The sequence below is a fragment of the Juglans microcarpa x Juglans regia genome, chromosome 5D, assembly GCF_004785595.1.
Source record: "Juglans microcarpa x Juglans regia isolate MS1-56 chromosome 5D, Jm3101_v1.0, whole genome shotgun sequence".
NCBI classification, from domain to species: domain Eukaryota; kingdom Viridiplantae; phylum Streptophyta; class Magnoliopsida; order Fagales; family Juglandaceae; genus Juglans; species Juglans microcarpa x Juglans regia.
The window spans coordinates 33,105,621-33,117,039 of NC_054602.1; the positions used below are offsets into that span (position 1 = coordinate 33,105,621).

At 35.2% G+C, this 11,419-nt stretch overlaps 1 protein-coding gene across 1 annotated transcript; it reads right to left on the reverse strand.

Annotated features, from left to right (window-relative positions):
* Nucleotides 1-297: 297 nt before the first annotated feature.
* Nucleotides 298-6,481, reverse strand: LOC121264017 (sulfoquinovosyl transferase SQD2). Its single transcript, XM_041167044.1, has 11 exons — nucleotides 5,854-6,481; nucleotides 4,230-4,296; nucleotides 3,745-3,815; nucleotides 2,664-2,781; nucleotides 2,490-2,563; nucleotides 2,206-2,261; nucleotides 2,039-2,122; nucleotides 1,702-1,789; nucleotides 1,530-1,607; nucleotides 1,295-1,351; nucleotides 298-1,140 (listed from the first exon to the last, which is right to left on the reverse strand). The coding sequence occupies exons 1-11, from the start codon at nucleotides 6,417-6,419 to the stop codon at nucleotides 651-653; spliced, it is 1,749 nt and encodes a 582-aa protein (XP_041022978.1). The 5' UTR covers nucleotides 6,420-6,481; the 3' UTR covers nucleotides 298-650.
* Nucleotides 6,482-11,419: the final 4,938 nt, after the last annotated feature.

Sequence of the window (11,419 nt, forward strand, 5' to 3'; positions counted from 1 at the left end):
GAAGAATATATATATATATATATATATATATATATATATTTAAGAAAAGGAAAATACTTTAGCTACAAATGATCATATAAAAATAAACCCACAAACTGATGTAGCTTGATATGATACGTCAGATTGTAAAGTTACTTTTATTATAAAGTAAATTTAACAGATTCCTCGATGCCATATCAGTTTGTAAGTTTACTTTATATAATCTATTTGTCTATAACAGTTCTCGATTGGCTGAATGGCTACCTTAAGGAAGTTGAGAATGGCCTAAAGCATCCACATGAACTCATGCAAACATATGAAATATCTAGGCCTGTGAAGTAAGAGGCCAAGTTATACTTCTTTCTTTGTTAACAACATATGTACACATGAGAAAGCATAGCCATCTATTTGAAACAAGCGAAAATGTCAGAGGACGACCACAAGAACACAGAAGCTGAAAAACTTTGCCTTGTTATATAGCATCAAATCGACATCTAAGTCGATCATGCCATAAAATACAACAGATTTGACCACAGAGAATGGTCCAGTATATACAACAAATGAATGTCTGGCAATCAATCACACGTACATCCCATAAGGTCTCCTCTGCAGTCCAAGAGCAAAGGTGGCAAAAACCAGTAATGAAAACCCCCAAGAAATTTTTGCATCACTTATATAACTTCTGGGGAAGGGAAAAGGCGTTTTGCCAGCCATTGAAGAGGTCTCAATAGTTGCGCTCTCTTCTTGCGCCAGAACCAGATGGCAGCATTGTACTGTTCATTTCGTATCTTTCGGGTGGCTGCCCTCCAATCATACTTCTCCATTTCTTCACGTGCAGCTTTCCCCATGATTTCTCTCAACTCTTGGTTGTGCAACAAAGTCCTCAATTTGCCCACGCAGTCATCAAGATCACCAGGATTGAACATAAAACCAGTTTTGCCCTCCTGGTCTGGAGGGATTATATCTAGGACTCCCCCAGCACGAACTCCCACCACAGGAATTCCTGAGGACATGGCCTCTAAAACAACTAGCCCGAGTGTCTCAGATTCTGAAGGCATAACAAAAACATCTCCACTGGCATATGCCTGTGAAAGCTCTTCACCTCCAAGCATCCCCGTAAATACTGCAGGCATGCCAGTAAACAAATTTTCCAGCTCCTCTCTGCCAAGAAAGAATGTTTATTTTGACAATCAATGCAGGTGGTGTGTAGTCATGATAGAGATAGAAATTGACATAGGACTACTGATATTGTACTATGGTGGCCTTCAACTACATTACGAAATTAAGAAACCCATGATGTGTCAGAGTACAGTACCTATATGGGCCATCTCCAATGAAAGCAATTCGTGCTTCTGGAAGCCTGTCCATAACCCTGTTAAACGTGTTTCCATATGTCAAGAGTTGCATTCTCCCCCCGGGAGAGGGGTGGGGGGGTGGATCATGTCAAACATTACAAAAATAAAGGACAGCATGATTGAAACTTCAACTATGACAGCCCAAATACCAGAAATTGTAAGACCATCCCTCCCTGAGCTATATTTGAGCATTACCTCTTGAGGAAATCCAAACTCTTCTCAACTCCAAGTCGCCCAACATGAACTATCAACGGTTTCTCGGGTTCACCATCACTGCATAGGAGATAAATGTATATCATTAAAGTGAAACTCCTAGGACATCAGAATGAAAAGACAGAAGAAACAAAGGATTAGAGGATTGCCTTACCTTAGTCTTACTCGCATCTCATGTGAGCGGAAACGGGGGTTGAAGCTTTCAGAATCAACACCCTTGTTCCAAAGACGAATCTTGTTAGCTGGAAACAAGCAATGTAAGAAACAAGTCAGAATAGGATACGGCGGCACAGGCCCAGATACAAGGTGTGACACTAGCACAAAGGGCATCTAGTGGGTCTACTATGCTTAGGGAGAAAAAAAAAAGAAATCTAAAAAATGGAAAGCATACAGAAAAAGAGCATAACTTAATATATCAAACAGGTAATGATTAAGGCCAATTACATAATGTAATTTAACAATATACTTGTAGGTTTATAGTTTATACTCACCTGCTGTCACACTAGCTGCTTCAAGATCCCTACCAATCGCAGCAGAGGGCACCAGTGTAAGATCAGCTGCTCTGTGTAGGAATTCTGAAATTGAAAGGCCAAAAGGTTAACTAAATTTCCTGGCATCAATAGTTAAAAAGAAAGCAAGAAAAAAAGTGTTCACTTACTTATAATCAACCACATGGGTTTCACCAGCCAACTGAAAGTGTATCTTGGAATGTAACTGGAAATTAAAACAAGAATCAGCCTTCCCTACAGTGCTAATTGACATATCTTAAATTAAGCATTATATTAGAGAAAAAGTTCACTCTTTGGATTAGGAACACTACTATAGTTTATAAGAGAAGCAGCATATGGCCATGAATTTGTGGGTGCTCCACTCATTTAATAATGAGAAGTTGATTACAATAGCACATGCAAACAAAGTGGAAAAGCCAAGAACAAAACTCACACTGGCACATGAGTATGATAAGACATCACTATGGGGACACATAATAGTTTTGCAATCGCAAGAGCTCCGAAAACCTGCAATAAAGTCAATGAGTGGAAAAAGAAAGAAGAGGAGAAAAGGAAAGAAACAAAATTTCTACCAAATAACAGAAACAAGAAGCATTTGAAAACTTACCATTATCCCAGGTGATGAAGCATGTATTATGTCAGGCTTAAATCGAGCAACCTCTGAAATTATTCTAGGACTAAGTGCCAGGGAAAGTGGCACTTTCTGATACCAGGGGCAGGGAAAGCTGGAAAAATGATAATAAGCAAATCAGAAGGTTAGGCAGAAAACCAAAGTTTTCACAGCTAGGCCCTTATTCAAAATCAAAACATACAAACTTTGCAGCTATGTAGATCAAATAATTCATCCAAAGGTGGACTGCACAAATGGTAGAAATAAACTAAATGCTTGCTTGATGGAAAAATGTGCAAGAAAGATGAGTAGGAATGTGATGAAACCTAGAATAAGGACCAAATTTTTAGTTAGCAAAAGGTGACCTATTGATAACCCTGACCCACTATAGACCGCCGAGCATATGTAAATATCTTGGATGCAGGTATACATGAGTGACTTGATTTATGATAAAGCATGAAAAAGACAAAAGGAACACCATTTGAAACACAAGAAACTAAGTTCGGATAAAACATTCCATTGCCAGGGACTAAGAAATGGCTAGCTGAAAAAGATTCATGAAAAGGTTTTTCTGTAGTATCTAGGTCTACTGTATTTTTTGTTATCCTTGGTAAAATCTAGAACTTGATTAACAAAAACATTGAAATGTGTGGCCAAGGGGAAACCCACAGCAGAGTCAAATAATTTTTTTTTTTTTTTTTTTGGGGAGGAAGGGGGGTGGCGGCTCAAACAATTACACTATCTTAAAAAAAATAAAGGCGGCACAAATACCTTCATTAAAAATTTAAAAAAAAAAAAGCAGAAAAATTTTAAAAAGAAAAATGCTTCTCATTTTGTTTGGTGGCCAACTGTCAATTTCTTTTATTTTTTTCAGCTTTTTTAATCAAATAGTATTATATTGTGCTTTTGAAAACTGTATCCCCCCCTTTTTCCAGCCATAGCAGAGTCAAATGATATCTGTTAAAAAAGGGTTGATTATAGTTCGTTTTTTTTCCCTACTACTTTATATAACGGAAGCATAATTATGTATATGAGGAGGTTCTAAGGAGAAAGCTTTTCAGATTAGGTTGACAGGAACCTGCGTGATCCAATCAATTTTGCTCCATAAAACTCTTGAGGCACACCTTCATGTGTGGTCACCACCATCACCTACACCATGCATCAATGAGCAAAATTCAGTCAATCATGCAAGGACATTTCAGAATCCAATACAAAACCAATGTTAAAACTTTCCCTGGGCATTACGAGCCAATTTGAAGAGAAAATGATAATACAAGAATATGCTCATGTTCAAAGTCAATCTTGACCAGGATGCTTTTATAGTTAGAATGACTGAAAGGCTCACATACCGGAATTATCAAACAAAACTTAAATCAAAATCATCGTGAAGATTGAATTTTTAATAACACATCAGGAAACAAGATGCTAATGCGCACTAAGCCAAATGAACTTGCAATGAGGCTTATGTCAAGCTCGCATGGCTTAACATTAAAAAATTAAGTCAAGAATATACCTATAACCTAGACAACAGAATAAAGGGCTGCAGAGATATAAAGAATGTACCTCATCCCCCATTTCACGCAAGTATTTGATAAAATTCTGGAACCGGTTCTTATACCCTGACACATATCTGCAAGAGAAACACGGAACAGATAGCTTTCAATGATCATTCAACTTTCATATTGCTAAAATTCATTGCACCTCACCATATGTTTCAATAATACCAGAAAAACCCTAATTTGTTACATTATTGAACCACATTAACTCAAAGTACATAATTGTGTTAAAACAATTTTAAGAATGTCTGAACAGATTTTTGGGCTATAAGCAATTCTGTGCCAAATGGATACCCTCTTTAGGGGTTCCAAGAAAAAAAGATATTCAACTGATGCCTAACACCAAAAAAATCTTTAAAATCATGCATGCATATACACACGATGTGGATAAGGATAACCATTGTGATTCCTTGAAGAGCTTATGCCCCTTCCATGACCTCATTGTAGCTCACAGAAAAATGAAGGCAATAGCTCATACCTCATACCCGAGATAGGCAAACCGGCAGTAATCAAGTTTGAAAACATTCATATTCATAGATAAGCTGAAGAAATTAGCAGCTACTATAAATAAGATCCTCATTCAAAACAATTACGCATGACAGTCACAGCACTGACTACTTAATCTAAGGCATGGAAAATCACACAGAAGTGCCTAAAGCCATGGAATAAAGATGCACACTGCATGGAAAAACGCTACAAAATCCAAAGCCTATGAGACAGCATCATACCTTCAGAAATGATGGCACCAATAACTGTTATAGCTAAATAGCCTAGTTTTATAGAAAATTATGCACAAACTAAATGCATCCAAGAAAACACTCTCATCAAATGACATCTACAGCAGCAGTTGGCTGAGAATCGGCACAATCACACATAAAAAGGCAATACTAATGATGCTATACTAAAAGAAAAATATCAATGATGCAACACATAAAAACAAAAACATCCAGAAAGTTATAGTTGAATATATTTTTAGTAACGCCATCCCAATAATCGAGAAAGGACTCTATTAGATCTAACCTCAGCAACCAGTTAGATTACATGACATACTAGGCCTTTTTGTTTTCGAATGAAGGACTAATTGTACCTCCAAGACCGTTGACCGTGCCATAAAGTAAGGCCAAAGAGCAGCAAAAGATTAGATTACCCAACATGAATTCCATAAAAAGGTTAAAACCTGCTTACAGCTACTTCAAAAAAGGAAAAAAAGGAAAAAAAAAAAAAAAACAGCTTACAGCTCTAACTAATAGCCGAATGACATATAAGAACTGGAAACCAGAAGAAGTGATTACTTTCCATAGTTGGACCCCACACCATATTTACCAATTAAACTAAACTCACACCAATTGCAAGAAAGGGACTTTCGCATCCGGTGCTCCACGTATCCGAAACCCAAAAAAACAAAAGTTCACGGATAACACAAATGATCGAAAATTCTGTTTTTTTTTTTTTTTTTGGAGGAGGCGCAAGTATCGATCGCAAATTCAAGAACCAAGTGAAAAAATAGATCAAACAAAAGCAGCAAAGCATTAGGGAAACCGGATCTCTAATCGTTGAAGATCCCATCAGAACAAGCACGACGAACTCTGTTCCAGCACACCAAATCAAGAAGAAAATGAAGAGAGACTCACGCAAAAGGGGAAGGCTCGACAAAGAGCGCAATGCGGCGGGGCCTAGAGTTGGTCTCGGAGTCAATCAACGGAGGCCCCTCCTCCTCCTCTTCCCTGACTTCGTCGATAGTCATATCGCTTGCTTTAGGCACAAAAAAATCTCTCGTTTGCCTCTCCGCCCGCCTTTTGCAAAACAAGGAAACGGGTTTTGTTCCCTGGGAGATAAAGCACAAAGCTTTAGGAGACACCGGACCGTACAGAGCTGACGAAGACGAAGCAGAAGGAGAAGGAGAGGTACAAAAGGAGAGAGGAGAGAGAGATTGATTTATAGAGAGAGAAGTGGTGGTCATGATGGTGATGAGATTATAAATATAGGCATGTAATGTTGAGAGTGCGTGTGAGTTTGAGTTGGCTTCGGAATTTTGATTGATAAATATTCGTATAGCGGGTGAGATTTCAGACTGCTTTTGAAGGGAATCTGAAAGAGGCTCCCAAGGAACTTCTCTTATCGGATATTCTTTTCCCAAGCCGAGCCTGTAGGAACTAGGAGGCCCCTTGGAGGTATCAAACCAAATGTCTTTCGGCATATGCTATTCACCACCTCCCCTCTCTCTTCTCCTATCTCCTACTTTCCTTATACCTATTGGTTTCTCTCTACCATATGATACTATAATTGAATCTTATATAATAAAATTGAATAATGTTATAAGTTTCGAATATACAAGTCTCATATATTTCTTTTAAAAAAAAAAAAATTCACTATAAATAAAAGTTAATCTTTTATCACAGGTCTAAGATTTCTCTTACTTTTTTTAATAGAAATACGCAGAGTTTATACACTCTAGAAATGTATATTATATTGCTCAATAAAATATATATATTGTTGCAGTTCAACATAATAAGTTAGATCTATTAAATAATAAAAAGAGTTTTTATAATCTTATAGATCATAGTAAATCATGTTAGTATGTAAATTTTTTGTATAAGATTTATGTGTGTAAGACTAAACATTCTCATACCATATATATTTTTTAAAATACGAGGTAACTTTTTAAATAATAGGAAATCAAAGGAAAATAAAAATAAAAATATTAGGATTTCAGGGCAAGAAATTACATTCGACTTTTATGGTATGATTCGTTAGTTAACTACGCATGCTGTCATTGACCATAAGTATGTTAACTGTCCTTGGAGCCAATGACCACCACACAGATTCCAAGCTTATTATCACTACGTACGATTCCGCTAACGTAGTAATAATGAACTGTCACCAACACTTTTTCTTAAAAAAATCCATTTGCCATTATCGTCGTCTTGGCACTGTCTTTAGCATTTGGAGTGTCGGTTTTTTTTTTTTTTTTGCACGAAGAGTGTATGAGATTTGAGTGTCGTAACTCTCACACATAATGTTTCTGTAAGCCTTTAGAGTGTGGGCGGTGTTATGCTGGGGTTGGGGCTGAGAATATCTGCACAAAGTCTCACAAAATATAATGCTTAGTTTATAAAAGGACTTTATGAAATAATTTCATAAATAGATGCAGCTTGAAATACATTATATTCATGTGAACCTCTTTTAAATCTAAAGTAACTCAAAAAATTCAAAACGGGTACATCATGAATAGCATTTAATTAATTCATGATGGCAAGGTGTTCCCTTGAGATCATTTTGATAGATTTTTTAACTGAAAAATGATAGTTACAATCGCGAGTGTACAAGCGTCGCGCGATCACTTTGAAAAAAGTGAATAAATAAGAGACTTATATGAAAAAATTAATTTTTTAATAGTAGACTTTACTTATTTTTAAAATAACTGCATAATATTTACACACTTCATGACTACATATAGCATTAATCTTTTTAATTTGTCTTCGGTCTGCATTTAGATTAACATGAATTCATTCTTAATTAGCACTTCTTGATGCTAGAAAATCTCAAACCCAATTGTCATTAGTTGGTCGAATGATCAAAAAGAGGGTGTCAAATGTCAATGCAGGAAGATACGTGCAGCCATAATTAACTAACTAGATAATATGAGAAGGATGTATGATAAAAGAATAGTTTGGGGAAGAAGAATCCACTTTATATATACATACATATATATATATATGCATCTTTTCATTCTCATCTTTATTTGCTACAAGGAAGATCAGGCCAGGGAAGAAAATGTAAAGGAGACAAGACAAGTCCAAGCCAAAATAAAAGAGAACCTTATCATGCAGATGATGTCTGGCATTTTGACAGACATGCATGCTATGTCCCATCGCTCTTTTATAAACTTTAGACGTTAAAGTATGGTGCCTTAACCCTTTTGTAAGAAATGTATTGAAGTGTGACTATAATCAGATTATATTCTTCACAGCACTTACATATAAACGAAATATGAATCATGCATGAACCTTCTCTTTGAGAGGAATAATATATTTGCCTTGGAAAAAAAATTAGATTTGATTTACTTAAAAGGATTCTCAATTAGAAACAAGCTGGATTTCTCGTATGGACGTACCAACATGATGAATGTAACAAGCTGTCTAGAATTGTTCTTGTACGTCACAGAATCATATTCTAATCACGAAAAGTCGTTGATTTATATATGGGTCCCATTTATAATATAATTTTCACATTTGTCGGTTCCTTGTACTTACGTTTGGAAGTATGCATATATACTGTTTTTTGTGTTGGGGAAACTATTAAGGAAAACAATATTCCCACACCGAGAAAATCTGTCGTTTTTTTTTATTATTATTACTAAGGAAGTATTTTTTAATAAGTGTATGATTTTTTTTCAAAATATTTAAAGAGTTTAAAATAATATTTGAAAATATTAATTATTAGGGCTCCACTTGGTGGGAGTAGAAGCACTCAACTTTTTATTAGTTTGGTACGTAATGTTTCTTTTCCGGAAAAGATTTTAGTCATAGAGAAATTAGACAAATATATTATATATATATATAAAAATTGTCGTGATTTTATGTGTATACATAGTACATGAAATTATAAAATTGATAATTTTATTATAAAATAGATCTAACGTATCATATAAAATTATATTAATTTATAATTTATTTTTATAAAATCTTTTTGCAACCATAAAATTTCTCTTAAACGGCACTCGAAGAAAAGCTGCTACTTTGATTGAAGTCTACTTGAAAGTCAACCTCTTTGCAAGCCAAGTAGAACAGAAGATAGAGGAAACCATAACTTTAGCTAGTAGATAAACTACTTTCATTAGCAAGCGGTACTCTCATCGAATAGGGCAAATATCATGCCCAATCCAAAAAAAAAAAAATCATTAGACTTGACTTATAGAAAACAACTACTTTTCCATTAGTGAGTACAGTTCAAGCGGAACTGAGACTTGAACCTGAAACTCAAGGTTAAATGCCTACGTAACTATTCGGTCCGATAAGTGAAAGTAAGAAGGCTTGCGTAAGGCAACTCTATTTAGCAAGCAAGCATAGGAAAGAAATCCCCCCGGGAAACTGACTATTAATAGTAATCCATTAGTTCTAGCTCGAAGTTTGTCCTTAGTTGTCTCGAAGTTAGCTACTTGGCATGAGTAACTTGGGCAGTCTTAGTGAGTAGCTTGGCTTGCTCATGCGGGGCAGTCTTAGAAAGAAAGTAACCAGGGAATTCATATACTAATCTTCTAATCCATATATGATATATCTTATGATATAGAGTCTCGTTTATTCTCGTAACCATTGTCATATCGTTTAATTATTATAATTTTTTTAAATTTTCATAAAAAATAAAATAAGTAATTCAAACATTTTCAAATCTCAAAATAAAAATAATATTAAAAAAATATATTCTAATAATATTTTATTCAACTTTTAACTTTTATCTCATCTCATTTTATTTGTAAAAATAAATGAGGTAAAACTTTGGTCTTCGTTAATTTCACACAAACCTCTTTCCTACGTACGCACCTTCCCTTCCCACATAATAAATAATATGCTATTTGAGGCCATTCATGTGACTGGCAATTTTTGTCTGTCTGGGCAACCTATTCTACTTCGAGTTATTTATAACATAAAATATTAGAATTTTAAACAATTCCTTTATGCTCCAAATGCAAAATAATATAAATATATATATATATATAATAAGGCTCAAACTGTTGAGATTACGTCAGGTGCATGACTGTACTTCTAAGTCTTATTATGTACATTATTGGAGGCTAAATATCTAAGAATCATAAGATATTCCTATGAATATCCTCCAACTACCAATTTTCTGTATTGGGTCACAAATGAATGGTGGATGCAAGAGTCCAACTCTACTGGTAATGAATCATTACTATTTTTATTTTTATTTTTATTATATTAGAAATTTGTTTGTTACGTACGTAATGGAAATTTTTGTGGTGTTTTATGGGGAATTGGCGCATGCACCCGACTTGACTGAAAGCATGCAACGTCAAGTTGCGTTTGGTTTTTTTTATATATTTTTTTCAAGTAATTAATTGCTTGTCTTTGTCGTGAATAAAAATAACATACAAGATTAACAACCGATTAATTTCTTTCCTTTCCCGTTCGATAATGTTTTGTAACAACCTTAAAATTGCACATGACTAGGATTAATGTGCCAGCTTCAAGACATTAATTGGAGGACTTACAAGTGTTAATTGCTACTACAACACAATTGAGTTTTTGTAACGATTTTAAATTTGTGGCAGTCCTGAAACCGTCACCAAAAATCATTTTTTGTGACAGTTTTAAGAAATCGTCACTAAAGATAGATGAGAAAGGGTTATACGTTTGAACTATAATAATATTTCGTTCGAACGTCACTCAGACGATGTTGTTTTGGAATGATTACATTCAAACGTATAAACTGTTACGTTCGAACGGTTTATGTATGTTCGAACATTAAGCTCACTTACGTGCGAATGTGTAAGTTATTCATTCAAGATCTGGTGTGGGCCCAGGCTCAAGCCAAGCACGCCCCCTTCCCTGTCCAATACTCTGACGATGTGAGGTCATGTCTAGGGGGTTCATGTACTCAGTCAACTACTCCTCCGCTTAGGATGACACTCTCTGGTCCAGTAATAGCCGAGTAATGATCACCCCAGATGGGAGGTTGTCAGTGGATATGATACTTGCCTCGTAACAGATCCTCTCAAATATTCACAGTGGCAAGTCGATGGGCTGTCTACATGCCATTCATATGAGGAACTATGTGCGAGTCTAACTGAAGGTATACATCTGTATAAAGGGGAACAAATTAAATCTACTTTTGAAATACATTCGACTGTATAACTTAACATTCAAATGTAAAAGAATAACATTCTAACGTACAGGTAATCATGTTCGAATGCTAGGAGTAAAAAGAACCACAAAACATTATATTCAAACTTGCGAGTGTATTCGAACATATTTAAGTTAACATTCGAACCTATGCAAATATACATTCGAACGTTAGGACTAAAATGTCCCCCGAGTCCTTACATTCGAATGTTTGATGTATACAGTTTGAACGTAAATATAAACATTCAAACTATAGAAATGTTACATCCGAACGTTAGAATTCAAATGGCTATGAAAAAGTTACATTCGAACATTTAAGTGTATAAATTTTGAACGT

Coding starts and splice junctions, on each gene's coding strand:
- LOC121264017 (XM_041167044.1), bottom strand. CDS start 6,419: ATGCCGAAAGACATTTGGTTTGATACCTCCAAGGGGCCTCCTAGTTCC. Junction 2,262..2,489: donor TATCATACTCATGTGCCAGT/GTGAGTTTTGTT, acceptor TTTAATTTCCAG/TTACATTCCAAGATACACTT. Junction 1,608..1,701: donor GAGATGCGAGTAAGACTAAG/GTAAGGCAATCC, acceptor TCTCCTATGCAG/TGATGGTGAACCCGAGAAAC.